General features: G+C 55.1%; 2 protein-coding genes across 6 annotated transcripts; one reads left to right on the forward strand and one right to left on the reverse strand.

Annotated features, from left to right (window-relative positions):
- Positions 1–461: 461 nt before the first annotated feature.
- KCNJ9 (potassium inwardly rectifying channel subfamily J member 9) lies at positions 462–7,016 on the forward strand. Its single transcript, XM_010955731.3, has 2 exons — positions 462–1,720; positions 4,293–7,016. The coding sequence occupies exons 1-2, from the start codon at positions 871–873 to the stop codon at positions 4,622–4,624; spliced, it is 1,182 nt and encodes a 393-aa protein (XP_010954033.3). The 5' UTR covers positions 462–870; the 3' UTR covers positions 4,625–7,016.
- A 199-nt stretch (positions 7,017–7,215) lies between these two features.
- On the reverse strand, positions 7,216–15,111 carry IGSF8 (immunoglobulin superfamily member 8). Of its 5 annotated transcripts, none has more exons than XM_045517124.2 (7): positions 14,884–15,111; positions 11,359–11,736; positions 10,203–10,664; positions 9,445–9,852; positions 8,821–9,234; positions 8,349–8,479; positions 7,294–7,432 (listed from the first exon to the last, which is right to left on the reverse strand). In XM_045517124.2, exons 1-6 carry the CDS (start codon positions 14,933–14,935, stop codon positions 8,364–8,366), a joined length of 1,830 nt encoding a protein of 609 aa, XP_045373080.1. In that variant the 5' UTR covers positions 14,936–15,111; the 3' UTR covers positions 7,294–7,432; positions 8,349–8,363. The 5 variants fall into 5 exon arrangements, with proteins under 5 accessions (XP_045373082.1, XP_045373080.1, XP_045373078.1 ...); XM_045517122.2 differs by having other exon boundaries at positions 7,301–7,435; positions 14,884–15,110; XM_074349670.1 differs by lacking the exon at positions 7,294–7,432 and adding an exon at positions 7,891–8,138 and having other exon boundaries at positions 14,884–15,110.
- Positions 15,112–20,514: the final 5,403 nt, after the last annotated feature.

A 20,514-nucleotide genomic window follows, 5' to 3' on the forward strand; every position in this document is an offset into this window, starting at 1 on the left:
TCTCATATCCAGTCCTCCTGCCCATCTGCAGGCTGTCTCCACTGTGGAAAGAACCCGGGGAAATGGGGATGACATTACAGCCGCAGTGATCATGGTTCGTCCTCAGGGAGGATTTCCAGGGGGAATTTCCTAAGGTGGGAATGTTCAACCCGTGCCCACTGGAGATTTTTCACTTACTTTCCACCACTTTCATTTCTGCTTTGCAAGCTTGTGGAGAGGAAGATGTGGGAGGGGGCAGAGTAAGCGAGGTCCAGGGAAGGAGGAATGGGAAAGACTTTCTGTCAGTCTTGGGGTGAACTTCAAAAGAGCCTGGTTAGATGGCGGGTTGAACTGCAGAGACCAGTGATTTGGGGACTGCGCTGACATTAGCTGGGATTGGAGGGGAGTGGGCGAGGAGGCCTTGGCCTTCAGGCAGGGAGGGTTCTACACTGGAGAGGAAAATTAACCGCCTGCCTCCAAGAAGCTCACAGTCTAATGATTTCAGGAAACTCCCTCCCTGATTTGACCTCTTGCTCGGGGATGCCAGTGAGGTGCTGCACAGCCCAGTTAGAGGCAGTAGGACCAAGGTCTCTCGTATCCCCCTCCCCTGAAAACAATCAGCCTCGCATTGTGCGATCCCATTCATAGACCCTATAGCATTGGATTCTTACGATGTTGTAAGCTGGGGGTGGGGGTAGCTAAGGTTGTGCATATCATTCCCATTTTCCCGACGTGGCAGTTGAGGCTGGGGCCACCCCGCCCCCTCAGCGCTAGCCCGGAGGTCTCGGCCTCTCCCGCGAGTCGGTTCATCCCGGCCCACCTTTCAGCCCCTCCAGGCCCCGCGCCGCCGCCGCCGCCCGGGCCGTGACCTCGCCCGCCGCCGCCGCCGCGATGGCGCAGGAGAACGCCGCCTTCTCGCCGGGGCCGGAGGAGCCGCCGCGGCGCCGCGGCCGCCAGCGCTACGTGGAGAAGGACGGCCGCTGCAACGTGCAGCAGGGCAACGTGCGCGAGACGTACCGCTACCTGACCGACCTCTTCACCACGCTGGTGGACCTGCAGTGGCGCCTGAGCCTGCTCTTCTTCGTGCTGGCCTACGCGCTCACCTGGCTCTTCTTCGGCGCCATCTGGTGGCTGATCGCCTACGGCCGCGGCGACCTGGAGCACCTGGAGGACACGGCGTGGACGCCGTGCGTCAACAACCTCAACGGCTTCGTGGCCGCCTTCCTCTTCTCCATCGAGACGGAGACCACCATCGGCTACGGGCACCGCGTCATCACCGACCAGTGCCCCGAGGGCATCGTGCTGCTGCTGCTGCAGGCCATCCTGGGCTCCATGGTGAACGCCTTCATGGTGGGCTGCATGTTCGTCAAGATCTCGCAGCCCAACAAGCGCGCCGCCACGCTCGTCTTCTCCTCACACGCCGTGGTCTCCCTGCGCGACGGGCGCCTCTGCCTCATGTTCCGCGTGGGCGACCTGCGCTCGTCTCACATCGTCGAGGCCTCCATCCGCGCCAAGCTCATCCGCTCGCGCCAGACGCTCGAGGGCGAGTTCATCCCGCTGCACCAGACCGACCTCAGCGTGGGCTTCGACACGGGCGACGACCGCCTCTTCCTCGTCTCGCCGCTCGTCATCAGCCACGAGATCGACGCCGCCAGCCCCTTCTGGGAGGCGTCGCGGCGCGCCCTCGAGAGGGACGACTTCGAAATCGTCGTCATCCTCGAGGGCATGGTGGAAGCCACGGGTGCGGGCGGGGAGATGGAGGCGGGGAGCGGGGTGGGAGGGGAATTGGACTTACAGGGTCCAGGGAGGAGGAAGGCAGGCGGGGAGGGATGGAGACTGGTGGAGGATGAGAGATTGAGGTGAGATGGGGACCTGGGTTGGGAGGAGTGTGTGAACTGAGTGATCCCGCAGAGAGCCGAGAGAAAGCTTGGAGGAAGTCTCCGAAGTGGCCCTGAGCAGGGGCCCTGGGCTGAGAGGTCTGGGCTGCCGGTAATAGGGGAGAGTAATAATCATAGCTAACACCCAGTGCTTTCTCTGTCCCCTGCCCGATTCCAAAGCACTTTGCAACTCTGAGTTCATTTAATCTGAATCCCATGAGGAACCCCATGAAGGTAACTTCTTGTTACTGTGCTCATTTTTCAAAGAGGAGATCGCCCCACTGAAAGGTTAAGTTGTCCACAGCCACCCGCTAGATAAGTGGCCATGTCTGTATTGGACACAGGCATCTGGCTTCAGTGTTTAGGGTGCAGAGTAGGATGGAGGGGTTGGGTGCAGGATTTTTCTCACTGCTGAGAGATCCAGGTCCCCGGAATTTGATGGTGTAGGTTCTCCATGGCCTGAGTTATTCCTAGGCTGAACCTTAGGGAGAGATTGCTAGTCTCACTTCTGCCTCAGTTTCCCCATCCGTCGTAAGGCTCAGTTTCTACTGAAAAAGGAAACAGATGATCTGAACATTTCTAGCCCCTTTCCAGAAGAAACTAGCAATGCACCTGTGTTGTCAGAGCCTCCAACTCAGACCTACACAGTGAAAGGTTTGGGAGGGTAGGACAAAACCAGTGCAGGGGCTGCGGATGAATCCTTCAGGATCTAGAAGCAGAAGAAAACTGCAAGGGAACAAAAAGCCACCAGGGGGCCCTGCAGCTCCTGCCACTGTTGCCAGAGTGTTGCCCTCTGCTGGCTTCTCCCACGTTGGTGCTTTCAAACCGCTATCCTAGCCCTTCACACAGGCCTCTATGTCACCCGTCTCTGCCCCAGTGTTCCCACTTCTTCTCCCCCAGCCCCAGTACTCCCCCTAGCTCCTTCCCCTTACCCGACTCAGCCTGTTTCCTCTCCTCTCATCTCACCAGTTGGCACTCTTTTGCTAAGGCCTGACATAGCCCCTCTCCTTGCCGAGAAGTCCCTGCCAAACCCGCTTCTCCCTTTGTCCCACCAGCCCCTCCCTCTCTTCCTCAAATCTCCTCCCTCCCCCGTGTCCCTTTTGCCTCTTCTTCGCCTCCTCTCCTGGTTATTTCCTGTTCCATCCTTCACCAAAGTAACAAGAACACTAGTGTCCCCAAGCTGGCTCAGGGCAGGACTTTCAGTGCTGAGAGCCAGTCTCTGGTCAGCTAATGTTCCCTCTGCTGGGCCCCCTTGTCCTGAGGTGGACATGAGCTGAGAGGGATATGGGAGACCCCAGGGCAGAAGGAGAATCTCTTGCCCTGGTGGGAAGACAGGACACAGGCCAACGGCAAGAAGGACGGGGGTGGTGAAGGGTGGAGGAGATAGGCGTGAGAGCTTGTCAGATTTTTCTAGAGAGACAAAGCTGGAAAGGATGGTAATATTTTGGGTGAGAGAGTCAGTATCTGAAATGCTTCTGAAAAGCAAGTATAATGAGCCAAAACCCAACAAGATGACATTTAAAAGGAATAAATATAAAGTTCTACATTTAGGCTTTAAAAAAATCACTTATGTAAGCACAGCATGGAAGCGCTCTGGGGGAAAAAGAACTGGGGGTTTTAGTTGGCCACAGGCAATGTTGTACAGCTTCCAAAAATGTTTATGTAATGTAATCTTGGGCTCTGTTAGCTAAAGCATCTCATGGCCAGAAGAGAAAGGTGGTGAGCCCTCTCCTAGGCATGGACCTGGCCACAACTGGAGTATTTAACACATTCAAAGTCCTTAAAGGATCCTCCTTGGCCATTCTGGTTTGCAGTCCAAAGAGTAAAAATTTTGGAATCCAGGTTACATCAGGAATGGTGAAGGGAGACAGGGATGTTCAGCCTGAGGAAGAGAAGGCATGATGGAACCTGAAACTCTGGCTTTCAAATACTTGAAGGGGTGACATATGGCGGGGGAATGAAATCAAGGGAGGCAGGTTTTAGCTCTAGATAAAGAACAATTCAACTTTTAGAGCCATCACACAAAGGAGTGGGCTTCTCATGAAGTGGTGAGCTCTCAATCCTGGGAGGTAATCAGGTACGAGCTAGATGCCCATTATTGGGAGGGCTCTGGTGAGGAGCCTGGTATAGAGAGGGAAGTTGGACTGGATAATCCCCAGGGTCAGTTTCAAGGTTAAGTTCTCTGACTGGCATCTCCAGTGGAGAGGAGGGGAGTGTGTGAGCTGCAGATGAGGAAGAGTTGGGACAAAGGGAGAAGAGGAGGCAGAGCTGGGCAAGCCAACAAGAGTTGGGAAGGAGGAGAAAGTGGGCAGGACCACGGGGGTGGGACCCTTGGGGAGGCGTCAAGAGAGGGGTTCTAGGTATAGGATTGTGGAATGAGGCAGGAGAGGGAAGGCTGGGGGTGGGATCCCCCTTGACCCGTGCCCCTCCCCCCAGGAATGACATGCCAAGCTCGGAGCTCCTACCTGGTGGACGAGGTGCTGTGGGGCCACCGCTTCACGTCTGTGCTGACCCTGGAGGATGGCTTCTACGAGGTGGACTATGCCAGCTTCCACCAGACCTTTGAGGTGCCCACACCCTCGTGCAGCGCCCGGGAGCTGGCTGAGGCCGCCGCCCGCCTTGACGCCCATCTCTACTGGTCCATCCCCAGCCGGTTGGATGAGAAGGTGGAGGAGGAGGGTGCAGGGGAGGGGGCGGGTGAAGGGGCTGGGGCTGACAAAGAGCAGAATGGCTGCCTGCCACCCCCAGAGAGTGAGTCCAAGGTGTGACCAGTTTCCTCCAGACCCCTGTGGTGGGGCCAGACACAGGTATCTGGGGAGCTGGATATCGGAGGTGGAGGAAGCAGGCAAGGTCCCTGGGAATGCACCAAAGAGAGCCCCCTCAGAATCTCAGGTCTAGGATCCAACATGGAAGGGAGGGATCCTGATTTCAAAAGAATTGAGGGTGGGATGGGTGAACTTACCAGCCTGTCTGTGTTTGACCTTCACATCTGTTCATGGGTCGATGAATGGGCAGGAGGGTGGACCTACGTGGGGTCCATGGGAAGATGGAAGCAGAGGGAGACAGCAGGTGGATAGGTCAATGGACCAACAGACAGGTGGTGCACTCTGGGCTGCCGCTAACTCACAGAGCATCTCTGTGCAAATTCTAAAAAGGCACTCTTTTCCTCCAGACTGACAACACCTCAAACCAGAGTGCATGGCTTGGGGAGCAGGGTGTAGGCTGGATTTTAGTGCCCACTCACCTTGTCAGCCAGCCGGCCTGTGTGTGGCACACCTGTCTCACTGGACAAAGTAGCCAAGCTGACCCAGAGGAGAGAAGGCTGGACGGAGGTGGACAGAGATAAGGCGGGCACCCTCCCAGCTCCACCCACACCGCTGCAACAGGCTGATAGGGAGGGCAAAAGGCTGCAGGGGCGGCCCAGCCGTGTGTGCCAGGAAACAGGCCACGCGGGAGATGCCTGAGCTGGGGCCCCGGGAGAGGGAGACTGGGGTGGCTCTTTTCTGGCTGTGGAGGGAGATCTCATAAGTACCACTGCAGAGGCAGGAGGGGAGAAAGAAGTTCTGAGGATGAAGAAAGGCCCAGGGAGAGCTGGGACACAGGGCCCTCAGCAAAGCAGAATTAGTCTTAGGGCACAGTGAGAAGGAGTCACTCAAATGGTTCACTGGGTGCCCACTGAGTACAGAGCACTGACCCGGGCATATGTCGGGAGGACAGTCAGAGCCCCGATTCCTATCCTCGGAGTGGAGTGCGTGTGGGAAAGACAGAAGTACGCCTGCGGCAACTGTTTCAAACTGAGAGTGTGGGTGATCTCTCCGAGCAGGGGGTGGGAGAGTTTGGTCATCTGAAAGCTAGGGATTGAGTCAGACCTAGAGACTGACGGAGCCAGCAGTCATGAACTTGGGTGGGCCTCACAGCCACCGGGAGGGCTTGGAACACAGGTGGCTGGGCCCCGCTGCCAGTTTCTGACCCCATAGGTATGGGATGGAGACCAAAACTTTGCATTTCTAACTAGTCACAGGTCGTGCTGACGCTGCTGGAACAGGGACCATGCTTTGAGAAGCCCTGCCCTAAGCAAAGACCTGGAGGTCCTGTCAGGAAGGGGGGCATGCCAGGAGAGGCTGAGGCTCCTTGGGGAGGAGACTGAGGTATCATGGGTGGAGAATTGTCGGGGATGGGGGGAAAGGGGACCCTGAAACCCAGGCCGAAGAGTTTAACTCTGGACCCAGGGACTCACCCGTCATTGGAAATAGGGTGGTGACAAGAGGACAAGATGGCGTTTTGGAGACAAGCAGGCAAGACAGCTAGGACGGAGCCGTCAGAAGGCCTTCGGGGGAGCCCTGCGGGGGCTGGGGGGAGCCAAAGCAGGGAGGACATCAGTGGCAAAAGGTGGAATCCCTCATAGGATTTAAGATGCAGGATTAAATGTGGGAGAAAACGTGAGAGAGAAGTGAGGAGTCCGGACATCCGGATGTGGCAGGGGCCTGCTACCTGCCCAGCTAGGACAAGAGCCCCAGAGGCATGCTCCCGTGCCACGTGCGCCCCTTGCTGGTGTCATCCCAGGCACCGGGACAACCTCCCAGGATGGTAATGGGAGACAAGGGGTGGAGGGAAAGGGGACCTGAGGCTGAGAGAGAAGTGCGCGCACAGGCGGGCACGCCCTCCGGCAGCACTGGCCCCGCAGTGACCGTCCCTTGGCCCTGGCTACCCCCACTCCTGCCCTGTAATGGAAGTCTGAGCCTGGTGAGGGGAAGCATCCCAGAGTACTCCATTCCAGACTGGGAAGCTGAGGTCCTGCGGGACGCTGTGCCTTCTGGAAGCAGGAAAAGGGGCCATGGAGGGAGCCAACACCAGCGTGTGTCCACTCAGAGAGGTCACCCTTTGCCTCAGGTCACAGGGTCACCTGGGTCACCAGCAGTCAAAGATGAGGCCCCTGAACCCTGGCGCTGGCTGTTCTCAAAAGAACAAGTACTAGGGTATGGGATGGAGAGCGATTTTGGTCTAACTTGGTGGAACAGCTCGAGTCTGCGCAGGAAGGAGTGGGCTGTTGGTATCCACACACGCTCACATGGTAGTGAACCCACTGCAAGCGAGCCCGATGAGAGGAGCTGAGGCTGGATGGAAGGCACTGAGACCCCGCCACACCTCTCCTCGCCACTTGGCCACCGCTCAGGGCACCCCTGTGTACAGTGCAAGGAGTCCGGAGACCTGGTTCTCGTCCTGACGCTGTCACTAGTCAGTTCCATGACTCTGGGCAAGTCACATCGCTTCGCTGGGTCTGTTTCCCCATCTGTAAAAACAACACTTAGGAAACCAGTGATGCTCAATAAATGTTTAAATAACTGAATTGAAAGAGGTAGACTGGGCGTCTCTTAAGGTGCAGCACAGCTGAGAATTCTAGGATCAGAGAGTCCTAAGGCAAAGACAAATGCAGGGAACCCCGGGGACATGGCGGGGCAGGGTGAGGCATGGCTGTGGGGGCGGGCGTGTGCAGGGGCTCTGTGGACGCCCGGGCCCTCTTCTGACGGCTGTCATCCGCGCCACTCAGGCGGCTGTGTTCTGGGACTTCCATTCTGCTGCTGTCAGACAGAATAATGAAGATCAGGAGGAAAAAGCCTGAGGCCCCAAGGCCTGATGGGAGGAGTCAGGTCCAAGATTAGCCAGACGGGGAGAAAGAGACTGGGGAGTAGTGCGGGAGCTCAGAAAAGGGCACCGGGGGCCTGGAAATCCCTTCTATGCAGCAGGAAGGCATCTGGGAGCAGAGGCTGTGCTCAGCTGGAACTCACCCCCCTTTCTCTGCTCCCCTCCCCCAGTAGGTCCCAACAGGAATTGGCTCAGCACTGACAGCTCAGACAGCAGATGGGACCCAGGTGTCCCCTCCTAGGGTGGGTGGCACGGCCCACGAAGGCCAGATGGTGTTTGTGGTGGGAAGAGAGGCCTGGGTCGTCCAGAATAGGTTGTCAGCCCCCAGCAACCTCCCTGCCACACACCCCAGCCTCTTACAGCCTCATGGCAGGGAAGACACAGCCAGCCATGAATTTTATAAAATAAGTTTATTCACATTTTAGAAAAACTAATTCTAGGCTAGGGAATGGCCTCCCTCTGGGCTGGGTATGAGATCCCGAACAGAAGGCCAGAGGGAGGGGTTTGGGAAGGAAAGAGTGGCCAGGTCCCCCACTGTGGGTGGGAGTAGATCAAATAAATTACAGGAAGGGCAGGCAGAGGGAGGGGGTCTCCAGGCACCAGAGGAGGGCTTGTGGCTAGGCTGGGAGAAAGTCACACCTGCAAGAACGGGAGAGTGCGTGGAGCAAGCTAAGAAGAGAGCCCTGAGTGTGACTCCCTCCTGGCCCTCTCCCGCCTGCCCCGCCCACCCGGTTACAGGGTCCTGCAGAGCCCAGAGGGGCTGCTCCTTCTCCAGGTGGGGCAGGGGAAGAGCCGCTCATCTCAGGACTTGAGAAGACAGGGCTGGGGTTGCAAGTTCTTGCCCCTCACCTGGGGAGCAAGGGATCACCGTTTCTGCAGCCTCTTCATGAAGCAGCAGGTGATGGTGCCGAGGATGGTGGCGCCGATGACTACAGCCACCCCTGCACCCACCAGCAGGGGCACAAACAGGGTGTCCAGGGCTAGGCAAGAGATGATGGCTGTGTTCAGCCTGGGATGTTCACCCACGGTCCCACCTGCATGCCAGCACCTTCTCTCTCAAGCTGTCCCCACCACCTCCTCCCATTCACACACAGCCTTCCACTGCCCACTCCCTGCCTTCTCTGCACTCCCCCACCACGAGGACCCTGGGGGAGCCGGCTGGCCCTGAGGGGCTGAAAGCTGGACTTTCGAGACTCTTCAGGTGAAGTGACTTGGAGGAGAAAGAGGGACCCGGTAGCAGGAGGGCCTGATGGAAGGGGAGAGCAAGTGCATGGGCCTGGAGCGGGGCATAAGCAAGGAGGGGAGGGTGGGAGTCACTCACCGTGCGTGTAGGGGTAGACGGTGACAGGCCCTGAGCGGGCGCTGCCCGCCTGGTACCAGCTGTAGTCAGCATGCTGCACCCAGGCGCTGGGGGCACAGTGGTATACGCCTTTGTCCTCGGGCCCCAAGCCATGGAGTCTCAGCCGATGGCTTCGGGGCCCCACCAGCTCCACGCTGACAGGGCCTCCTCCAGGCCGGACCCCCAGCTCTGCCACACCGTCCTGGCCCACGCCACCCACCAGCTGGGCAGGGCCAGAGCTCAGCTCTCCCTCCTCCGGCCGCTCCACCCACCAGCTGGCAGCCAGCCGCAGCCCTGGGGGGCCGCCCCGCACAGAGATGTTGCAGAGCAGGGAGGCCGTCTCCCCACGGTACACTGCGCCTCCTGCTAGCCAGGCCACAGCCTCTAGCACCACACCTGCCGAACAAAGGACAAGGGGTCAGAAGGTGAAGGGACAGAGGATGCAGGGTTAGGACCACTGTCCCAGCAACACCCAGAAGTTCAAGGTATTCCCACAATCTTAGAAGAGGAATGTGAGATTGAGGCATGGAGGCAGCTGATGGAGAGGGAGAGAGGCATAGAAACAGAGGGGAAGGTTCTGTCTAGGGCCCAACTCACCCTCCTTACCTTCTTCCCGCACGTGCACAGGGAGGGGCCGGGAGCGGGCACTGGCTGCTTCACGAAGCCGGGCCCCAGATCCTCGGACATAGGCCTTGGCGAGGCAGCGGTAGGTGCCCGCATCCCCAGGCCGGGCAGCCTCCAGCCGTAGCCGGTAGGTTCTGGAAGCCACCTTCTCCATGGCAATGTGCCGGCCCTCGTAGCCAGGGCCCAGACTGCCCACACCCTCTGTGTCCAGCTGGGCGACCAGACGGCCAGGCCCAGGTGCTCCTGCAGGTGCCATCTCCCAGCCCACGGAGTACGCAGCATGACGGCCTGGTGGGGGCAGGGCCCCTGACACATTGCACAGAAGCTCCAAGGGCTCCCCTGGGCCAATCCGGCGCTCACCAGGCCCCACTGTCACTGCGAGCTGGCTGGCTGAAACACAGGAGGGGAAGGGGTGTCATGGAGGCAGGAGAGGGCACAGAACACCCAACACCCCAAACACAGCTCCTTCTGGACAGCAGCAACTTCAAGGCCCTTCCACCCAGGGGCCTGCAACTCTCACCCCTCAGCCTCGGCCCTCCTGTCTCCACATCCAGTTTCTGAGCAGAGAAAACCCATCATGTGTTCGGGTGCTCATGGGAAGCGATGCTAATGGAACTGCTCGGTCTAGGGAAGGTGGGCTCCCTGGAGTCAGATGATGGCCATCTAGTGGCCCTGGTAGTCAGGGTGCCCACTGAGATACTGTGGCTCCCAGCTGGCACCATGGGACCTGTAGCACTCACACAGCGTCTGCACATCCACCTGGGCCAGGACAGCCCTCTTCTCTGCAATCTGAGCCCAGCTGCCATCAGGATCCTGAATCCACTCGGCGGCAGTGCAATGGTAGGTGCCCGCATCCTCCGCCTGGGCTCCCCCCACCACCATGCGGTACTGCTCAGTCCCCTCCTTGCCCAGCCGCAGCTCCCCCGCAGCCAGCCGCTCAGCATATGGAGCTCCGGCCTCCACAGCCAGGTCGGGCCGGAGTCCCACCACCTCCTGCAGAGTCGCTCGCCCCACTGGCACCTCGGGCACAGCTCGCCCGAAGGACACAGCCAGGTGTGTGTGCTTCTGTGTGCTCGTCCAAGCCAGGCAGCCCAGGGCCAGCTCTTGTCCCTCGTGCACCGTCAGGCGAGGGGGTGAAGTTGAGGCCTGGCGGCCTCGGGGCCCTGGTGGGGTAGCAGATACCTGCAGCATATCTGGAAGAACTGGAGAGAACAGCTGAAGTGAAGGAGGGCTGGGAGCTGTCGGCCCTTGTTACCGCTCCCTACCTACAACCTAATTCCCTGAAAGACTGTGAGCTGGAAGGCAGAGACTTCATGTTGTATTATTTCTTCTGTAACCCAGTGGTGCCAAGCACAGTGCTGGGCACACAACAGGCACTCAATAAATACTTGTTGAATTTCATAGAATCAGCCCATCGCCTACTCACCCTTATGTTTCAGACTGACCCCTGTTTGAAATACTCAGAAAAGTGGCTCTGTCTTCTTTCTCGGAAGACAAAGAAACTTAAGAGAGCAAGAATGTCACGTGTTCTCACTCCTTCTGCCCGGCCTCTACTTTCTCCCTCTTCTCCCCCAGATCTGGATCCTGGGATCTCCAGGAATGGAGTCTCTTCACCCTATCAATCAGGCTTCCCCACTATATCAGGGAATAAAAAGGGGGCTGGACGGCTTAAGGCCATTTCCCCCTCTCCCAGAGGGAGGCTTGATGGAACAAGAAGAGCAATGGCCTGGAGTGTGGAGATCTGGGTTAGAGTCCCAGACCAGTTCCTAACTTGCTGGGTGACCCCCTGAAAGTCACTTAACTTGGTTGGGCCTCAGGTTCCTTGTAGGTCCCTCCTGGCCCTGACTTTCTGCCTCTGGGAGGGTGTGGCCCCACCCACATCCCAGGGCCCAGTACCTCTCAGTTCCACTTTGCCGCTGTAGCTGCCCAGGTAGTGGGCATCAGTGGAGGGTGTGTAGCACTCGTAAATGCCAGCATCCTGGGCCTGCAGGCGGGCAATCTTGAGCACCACGGCATCACCCTGCAGACGCTGCACCTGCACCTCACCAGCTGCCACTCGGGGCCCAAAGACAGCGTAGGAGAACCGGGGGTCCCTGGTACTGACAATGCCCAGAGCAGCCTCTGGGGCCTCGGGCCTGTACAGGAACCACTCAAAGTCCTGCTGGGCGGGGCCCTCATAGCCACTGACGTTGCAGGAGATGGAGATGGCTGTGCCAGCCACACGATACAGGGGCCCCTCAGGGACCAGCACCTCCCGGGCGCAGCAGCCGACTCCTATAGGGATAGACAGGAGAAGTTAGGGATGCCTGGGTTCCCACTGCATCCCCCCACCACCCACATTCTTGCCCCTGCTTATGAAGGGAAAGGAAACCTGAGAAAAGTTGGTATACAGCTTGGACCTTGCTCTGACCTGAGAACAGGGTAAGGGTGCTGGGAGGGAAGACATCTGGGTCTCAAGGAGGTGGTGGTATAGAGCCAGGTTTGCCTCAGAACCCAGAAACATCCCGTTACCGGCAGGCCAGAAGCAGAGCGCGTAAGGGCTTTCAGGAGTGTATCTGCTTCCTGATTTAACCTGTCCTTGATTCCAGCCCTACCTTGATTCCCTCCCCCTATTTCCCCCATGTCTGTGGGGCGTGGTCAGTGGAGCCTTCTAGCTAAAGGATCCTGAGACTACATGTCCCCCTCCTTTGTTTGAAAGGAACTGGCAAAATCTTGCTCAGAAGGACTGGTTGGCTCAGCTGTATCACCTGGGCCAGGGGACTCCAGACAATGGAGCCAGTGGCCCGAGCAGGACAGGGCACAGACTCAGCCGGTTCTCACCACACGATCCCTCCCCCCTCCAGCTGTGCCATGAGCTCACTGCTTCTCCACAGCACAGGGCTGCCGAGGCAGCTGGGGCTCATGGGGCAAGAACCAGCCTCTGCCTTGGCTTCTGGGGGCAAAAGATCCTCTCCCCAACCAGTGCCTGCCAATCTTCCCGGGCAGACCCAGCTGACACACAGTCCTCCCACCAACCCCATCCCACCCCACCCCACCCCACAGCTCCCTAACAAAAGCCTTCATTTGCATCTGATGTGCATTCATTTACTTTTGGTAAGGAGGCAATAAACCCCCAGCTGCCCCTTCCCATCTTTCTCTCCTTAGAGAGGCCAAAACTCTCTCCTTCACCCCACCCCCAACCCCAGGCCCTACCCTGCCCTCACAGATCTGTGCCCTCACAGATACTCCTGGTGGCCTTGGAGGACTCAGCTTCTCCCTCCCTTCCTTCCAATCTTCCATAGCCCCGGATCACAGAACCCCAGAATGTCAGGAGGCTAACCCAGCCCTCTGCCTCCATCTTACAGATGACGAAGGTTAGGCACGAGAAGTATAATGACCACGTTCCTACTGTCTCTGGCTGGCTTCCACATGCCCCTGCAGAGGGGCAAAGCCAGAGAGGAAGACAGGGAATCCAAGGAGAGGCCTGAGGACATTGACCTCACCAACCAGAATGTCACTCCCAGGGGCATACCCACAACCTTTCTGCAGGGGCTGGAGGAAAACACCTAGTCTGTAGTCAAACTCTGTTCTCCAGCTCCTCCAGAAGCACCCCACTCCCTTCACTTTCCCACTCTTGACCCCTTCTTCCTGTGGCTGAGTCACGAGAGAACTTGTGGTTGCTTGATTAGAGCACAGGCTGAGAGTCAGGAGGTTGGGTACCAGCCCCATCCCCATCCCCAGCTGTATGGTTGGACCAGTCCCTTCCACTCCCAAGCCTCAGTTTCTACACTGGAGGAGAGCTAAGAGCTTCCACTCTGACAGTGAGTGAGTCTGTGACTCAGGAGGGTCTTGCCCGAGGGCATTTCATAATCAGAGTGATGACAAAGACAGGCGAGCTGACATCTTCCCTGGCCTCTGGGCCTACTGCTCTGCAGGGCCCCCTCCCATCTTCCTGGCTCCACAACTGCTGATGTTTGGAGATCCCCATGGGAAAGTCACCCCCACTGCCTTAGGAAACCAGCTGCCAGGCAGCTCTCTCTCCAGCCAGGTCCCCTCCTCTGTGTTAGCAGAGAGGAAAACGAAAGCAGAGACCTGCTTTGGAGTCAGATGGGTGTGGATTCAAATTTTAGCCTCAACACTCACTAGATGTATTCTCTGGGGAAAGTTATGTTCAAAATGAAATGAAAATGAAATCTCATTTCAAAATGAAAGCCCACAGGAAGCGGGCACTCAGATCTCAGTAGGTTCTTCTGTCTCCCCACACCACACTTCCCCTGGGCTCTTCTCTGCTCCACGCTGCCCACTGGGGAAAAACAGCCAAGCACTAGGCAACCAGGCCCCACAGCTCCTGCCTCTGTATATCCTCCTGCCTCTCACCCAGGGCCCCAAGGAGTCAGCTCATTCTAGTCCCACAGGGCCAGGGACTATGCAACCTGGGGAGGCTGCTTGGCGCTGCAATGGAGCTGGTCTAGAAACGGGCGGCTGGGGCTACGTCAGCCTCTGCCTTAACTATGGCAGCTCCAAATCCTGACGCCAAAGCCACCCCACCCCCCATTCCTCACTTTGTGCTCTTGTTTCAAGGGTTACAGTCTGGATACCATATTCCTCCCCAGACCACTGCCCCCAGGAAGCCCTCCAGCTCAGGCCAAAACCACTTCCACTGTCACTGCCTTCATGCATCCATGCAGCCCAGAACACCCCACCATGAACACCCACCACAACAGACACAGGGTGCTTGGAGATCTCAGCATCAGTCTCCATGGAGCCCGGTTTCTCCCATGACAGGGAAGCTGGGACCAAGGGGGTGTGACAACCAGCGGGAGGCCACAGAGCCAAGTGCCATCTGGGAGAGGGAAAGTGGGGCAAAGGGAGACCTGACCCAGGGTGGAGATGGAACTGCCCTCTACTTCAGATGATGAAGTTGGGGGATGGGGTGCAACTAGAGAAGACTTACTTCAAAGATCGTGGGCAGAACCGGCCCCTGGGCCTCCAGCCAACTCGGGCAATTACGAAGATGGGTAGGCACTGCCCACGCAGGGCTGGCACCCAAGGCTGGGCCTGAAGCTGAGTCTGAGGCAGGGAGGAGTCGCAACATTTGGGCGCAGCGACCCCAGGACCTGAGTATGCCAGCTGAGAAGTGGGGCCTGGGCCTCGGAGGCCTGGCGGTTCCTGGGGGTGGCACCTCAGTGGGTCCTCACTGTGCGCCAGCCGGGGGCCTAGAGCCAGGGAGTCTTCACCATCAACAACAACCCTCCCCCAAGACTCGCCTGGCGGGCGGCCACAGGGGGCAGCTGGGAGCCAGCCCGTGGAGACTGGAGGCAGGCCCTGATGGAGAAGCGGGTGCGAGGGGCTCCAAAATGCTGGGGAAGTGGGCAGGGCTGGGCGCCAGGTGTCAGGCACCTGCCGGGCGGCGCTGGGAGCCGGGACAGGGGCCGGGCTTACCCAGCATTAGCAGCAGCAGCAGCGGCGGCGGCTTGGGACCGAGGGCGCCCATCCTGCGCAGTCGGCTCTGGAGAGAATCTGAGGGGCGGCGCGGGCTCTGGGCGGCCGGGGGCTCGGGGGGCGCATGCCCGGGTCGGGGGCACGAAGCGGAGCAGCGAGGCGTGGGTGCGCGGAGTGGAGCTGAGCGGAGCGGGAGCTGCCAAGTCCCCTCCCTCCTCCCTCCTCCCCCCGCCCCGCCTCGCCTCCTCCTACTGCTTTCCCTCCCGCCTCGGCGACTCGGAAGACCGTTCCCGCCCTGCCCTGCCCAGGCCCCGCCCCGGCCCTCGGCTCCCGCCCCGGCCCTCGGCTCCCGCCCCGGCCCTCGGCTCCTGCCCCGGCCCAGCCCCGCCCCGGTCCCTAACCCCGCCCCGACCCCTCCCGACCGCGGCCCGGCTCCTGTCCCCGGCTCCGCCCACCCCTGTTCCAGGCTCCGCCCTGACCCCGACCAAAGCCCACCCTCCTCGATCCTGGCCAGCAGGCTGCTCCTGGGCTTGGCCAAATCCCCGGCAGCTCCGCAGAGTGTGCCAGTACCCTGCACCTTCGGACTTTCCCTGATAGTTGGGTGCAGGGGCTCTGGGGTCAGCGAGGTGACTGTGGCTACGAACTTAGAACCTAGGTGTTTGCTCTTGGCCTCTAGGCCTAGCCACAAACCCTGCAGAAGTGGGGAAGGGCAGGACCTAGGAGTTACGGAACTAGGAGGATCTAGGCTGAAGGATGCTTCAGGGCTGCGCAAGGTTACTAGAGACCTGTTTGCCACCGCCTCGGGGTAGTACCAGAAGTGAGTGAGAAGCTTAGGCCGTCTGGGTACCGTCATTTCCTGGTTGGTGATCCTGGTCAAGTTGCTTAACCTCCTCCAACCTGTTTTCTCTTTGGCAAATAGAGGTGGATGACACCCACACCAAAGAGTTTTTGTGACCTTAATTGAGATAACTTACAGAGGTGCATGGCACAAGATAACGCTAAATAGGAGATGGGGGGCAGTGGGGAGGCGGTTTTGAATTATTTAAACTGCTTGCTAAGAGGTTTAACTCAGACCTAAGGAGAGAGTGAGCCTGGGGTTTAGGTGCTGAAGTCCCTAGTTCCAGTGAGGAGAAATGGACAACACTCTGCACTGGGAGGTGTGAGGCCTGCCCTGGAGGTGGGAGAATGGAAAAGGCATCTTTCCTAGGCTCTGTCTCTTCCTCAACTAAGGAGAAGGTGGGGAGTGAGGAGGGGCAGGAAGAGTGGCCAGAACCGGGAAAGGGACAGCCAGGCTGCAAAGCTAAGGCTGTCACGGTGGCCATCCATGGGGGGGACCCAAAGATCATCTAGCACCTTCACCCTCAAACTGCCATCTGTCCCCTCTCATCCCCCAAACCCCGCAACCCACTAACTCCTCACTCCTTTTCACAGAAGAAGAAATGGAGGCCCAGAGAGGGGAAGTGGCACAGGCCAGACCAGACTTTCCTTGACTCTCATCCCAGAGCCTGGCACAGTGCCTAGATCAGAGGACGTGCTCAGCAGAGGCCACATTCAGGAACCCTGGACAGACTGGAGAAATTCTGAGGTGGAATTCTGGGGACCCTTGAGAGAATCAGAGATACAGCCCAATACTTCCAAGACTGGCTCAGGAACAGGACAGCAAGATGCCTTTTCCCTCCTACTTTGTTGTATCCACAGCCTGATTTCTCCAGATTCATTTCACCTAAATCCATCCACAGGTCAGACTGAGCTATGTGAAAACTGAAAGGTATAGGGAAGTTTTTGGAAGAAAGCCACTCTCCCTTTATTTGGAAGTAGAGTGGACATAATGCCTTCCTGATGCTTGAGAGATGAGAGATGTTGCCAATCATCATCATAGATGCCATTTATCAGACATGTTGACCTTAAAAATAAAATAACAAGGTCTTTTTTTTAACTTTTTTTGTTGAGTTATAGTCATTTTACAATGTTGTGTCAAATTCTAGCGTAGAGCACAATTTTTCAGTTATACATGAACATACAGATATTCATTGCTACATTTTTTTTTTTTGCTGTGAGCTACCACAAGATCTTGTATATATTTCCCTGTGCTATACAGTATAATCTTGTTTATCTGTTCTACATTTTGAAATTCCAGTCTGTCCCTTCCCACCCCCCGCCCCCTTGGCAACCACAGGTTTGTACTCTATGTCTATGAGTCTGTTTCTGTTTTGTATTTATGTTTGTGTGGTTTTTTTTTTTTAGATTCCACATATGAGCGATCTCATATGGTATTTTTCTTTCTCTTTCTGGCTTACTTCACTTAGAATGCCATTCTCCAGGAACAACCATATTGCTGCAAATGGCATTATGTTGTTGGTTTTTATGGCTGAAGAGTATTCCATTGTATAAATATACACATCTTCTTTATCCAGTCACCTGTTGATGGACATTTAGGCTGTTTCCATGTCTTGGCTATTGTAAACAGTAATGCTATGAACATTGGGGTGCAGGTGTCATAAAATAACAAGATCTTAAGCTAGCCAAAATGAGTTTACTTGGGAACAGCAGAGGAATTACAATTCAAGAGAAGCAAACTATGGTGAACCATAGGCAAGTCAGAGCAGACAAAAAAGTCAGCTTTTATTACATTTTAGAGGAAACAGGGAAGGGCTGTGGCAGTTTTCTTTTTAGTGGTGAGCAGCTTGCTGCTGAGTCAGAAGGAAACCTTTCTTCTTGCTGAGATCTGTAAGCTGTGGTGAGTGATATGCTCATGAGAGCCCTCCCTTCATGGCTTCCTTACTCCATTTTGATTTAGATTTCTTTTGTTCTTGTTCACATTTCCCCCTTTAGATCAAAAACCTTTCCTTGAAAACATCACTGATCAAGAGTCAGGTTACCTAATTTCAGTGGAATTATGTTTTGTCCCTGCTGCCAGGATGGACCTTTCCTGGATATCATGTTCCATATCGGAGGGAAAGTGATAGTGAAACCATTTGAGGACATATTTGAGTGACAAGGAAAATAGAAAGGAGAAACTCTTAAGCATTGTCACTCTTAAGATTATTTCAAAGAGTTGAGTCAACATTCTGTTTGGTGTATCAATTCTGCAAAAATTGGACAGGCAACAGGTGCAATTTTTAAAAATTATACAAAGCAGGATTAAAACTAATATGACAAATTCAGTTTGTATTGTGGTTCTAAATCATAACCCTTGATCTGAGGGTAGCTAACTGAACAAATAGCCAAGTGTGTTTATTCCCTGATCTTGTGTAATTGAGTTTCTATTCCTCCAGAGGCATTTATCCATGTGCAACAGGTGGCATTTGTGAATGCCTCCTTGTTCAGAATCAAGAGTATTGATTGTCTCCGACTGCTTTAGCCATGGAGTCAAGAGGCCATTGCTGGGCTGCAGAATTGGATAGCTCTCCTAATGTTAGGGAGATATTTATGATCATATGCTCATTGGCACTTACTCTGACCCAAAGGGGAAAGGCTCTCGCTACGATGGCAAGCCTGGAGTCACGTATGCCTCAGGTAGTTCCTGTTTAAGATGTTTATGAAGGTTTAATGGGGAAGATCAATGGGAGGCTTCAGATTTATTATAGATATTAATGAGGATGGTTAAATATCCTAGTAAACATTAACCTCTCATTCACCAGCTGTCCATACATTCATAGGCCCATTGAGAGTTCCATTTGCCACAAACAAGGCTAAAACCAGGTGGTGCACTTAAGACGATTATTGATAGTGCCGTTAACTGTCAATCCTTTTGAGCCAAGAGTCAGTGGTATTTGGGGAATATTTAGAGAGAAACCATACTGTTCTGTGGACTTTTCCTCTGAAGGCTGCAAAGAGGGGGGTAATTTTGTTATAGCATGCAGACTTAAGGTAATACTAGAGGGTCATCACTGTCATGAACATATCAGGGTTTCTGGTGACAAATCCAACAATCAGAGAGGTTTTTCCCTTTCGCAGTGGATTGGGAAATATGGATAAGAGCATTGTCTTTCTAATAAAGAAAGGGAGAAGATACGGCAAGAAGTAATAGTGGGGAAAAGATATACAGGCTTGGTCTAGTCATCTTGGAAAAGCTGTTCCTTCAGCTGTTGTCTGCTTCAATTCTTGGAAATCTTTACTTTTAGGTCACCAGTTGGAGTGCAGGTCCAATCAGGGTTTGGTTCTGTCTTTAGATGTGACACATGGATCCAAGGATAGAATGAGAAACTTATTCCTTGGAGTTTAGTGGCACAAGGCTTGGTTGACAGTACCTAATACTGGCCTTTCCAATGGGGTTGAAGAGAGTCTTTCTGGGGATGTCTTTTCCAATAGATGAAATCTCCAGGTTGTAAGGTGTGATGCTTGAGGTCTTCATGTCCTGGAAGCATGCCATGGAAAGACTATTCTAAAATATGGTTAAGTATAGTTTGTGGATTCTGAAGGAAGTGGCTGTAAGGTTCAGAAGGACCAATGGCAATGCTTTTGGTCAGGGTATTTGAAGGGTCTCTACAAATTTTGCCTATTGGATTTTGATGATGCCATTTTTATATTCAACTAGTCCTGAAGACTGAGGATGATAAGTGAAGTGAAAATGTTGTAGAACTGGCCAAACAGCACAGACTTCTTACAGCACTTGACCAGTATAGTGGGTTCCCCTACCTCTAATTGGGGGTGGGGGGAGTGGAGAGTTCCTCAGGTAGGGTGATCTTTTCCAATAGGATCTTAGCCACAGAGGAGGCAGTAGCCTGTCTACATGAAAAAGCTTCAGTCCAATTAAAAAAAATACATGTAAATCATTACCAAGACTTATTTATGCCCATGAGATGGGGGTAGCTGTACAAAATCCATTTGCCAAAATTCAAATGGTCCTTCAGGCAATTTAAAGTGCCCAGGAGCAGTAAGGACAGATTTTCCTGCATTCTATTCAGGAATAAGGATCAACCCTGGATCCAACATCTTCTGTAATGCTGCATAATATTGGTCTGATATCATCTGAGACTTCATTACTTGGAAAAGCAACATTAAAGCCTGCACACTGGTGTTAAAATTCACAATATGCAACACCTTAAACAGCGTGTCAACCTGCTCTCTCACTTTGTCATCACCAGTCTGGTCATAAGGATATGCCTTGTTCACTCCTGTTAAAAGAGCACTTGGCATTTTTGATTCAATGTATTTTTCTTGACTTGTTGAGGTTTATTGAGGGACCTCTGTCATTTGAATCATTTTAGTGCTCTGAGGCAGGGGTTGTTCAATAGTAGCTCCAGTAGAAACTTATTCCCAATCTGGAGGAGGGTTGAGGGAAGCCTCTGTGGTTACTCGAGTCCCATCACTGGGGAGTGGGAGGACATTGGAAAAACTGGTTGGGTGACTGAAGACTCCTGGAGCATTTAGTTTATAGCGATCTTTTCTCCAAAGTCCTGGCTTCTTATAATAATGACAGACTGGGAGGATTTTGCTTAAAGGCCTCCATCTGTTGAAGCTGGAGATTAAGGAGTTTAGTGATCATTTATGGTGCAGGCTAATTGGCTTGCCAAATTAACTAAGTCTGGAATGGGCATAGTTTCCCATTCTATTCTGATTCTCAACCAAAAGAGAAAGGTTTAGCCTACTGATGAACACAGAGTTGAAGGCTACCCGAGTGGATATCCA

Source organism: Camelus bactrianus, chromosome 21, assembly GCF_048773025.1.
Source record: "Camelus bactrianus isolate YW-2024 breed Bactrian camel chromosome 21, ASM4877302v1, whole genome shotgun sequence".
Classification (NCBI taxonomy): Eukaryota; Metazoa; Chordata; class Mammalia; order Artiodactyla; family Camelidae; genus Camelus; species Camelus bactrianus.

Coding starts and splice junctions, on each gene's coding strand:
- IGSF8 (XM_045517124.2), bottom strand. CDS start 14,935: ATGGGCGCCCTCGGTCCCAAGCCGCCGCCGCTGCTGCTGCTGCTAATG. Junction 10,665..11,358: donor CGGCAAAGTGGAACTGAGAG/GTACTGGGCCCT, acceptor TGTTCTCTCCAG/TTCTTCCAGATATGCTGCAG. Junction 9,235..9,444: donor TGTGCACGTGCGGGAAGAAG/GTAAGGAGGGTG, acceptor TTTGTTCGGCAG/GTGTGGTGCTAGAGGCTGTG.
- KCNJ9 (XM_010955731.3), top strand. CDS start 871: ATGGCGCAGGAGAACGCCGCCTTCTCGCCGGGGCCGGAGGAGCCGCCG. Junction 1,721..4,292: donor GGGCATGGTGGAAGCCACGG/GTGCGGGCGGGG, acceptor CCCTCCCCCCAG/GAATGACATGCCAAGCTCGG.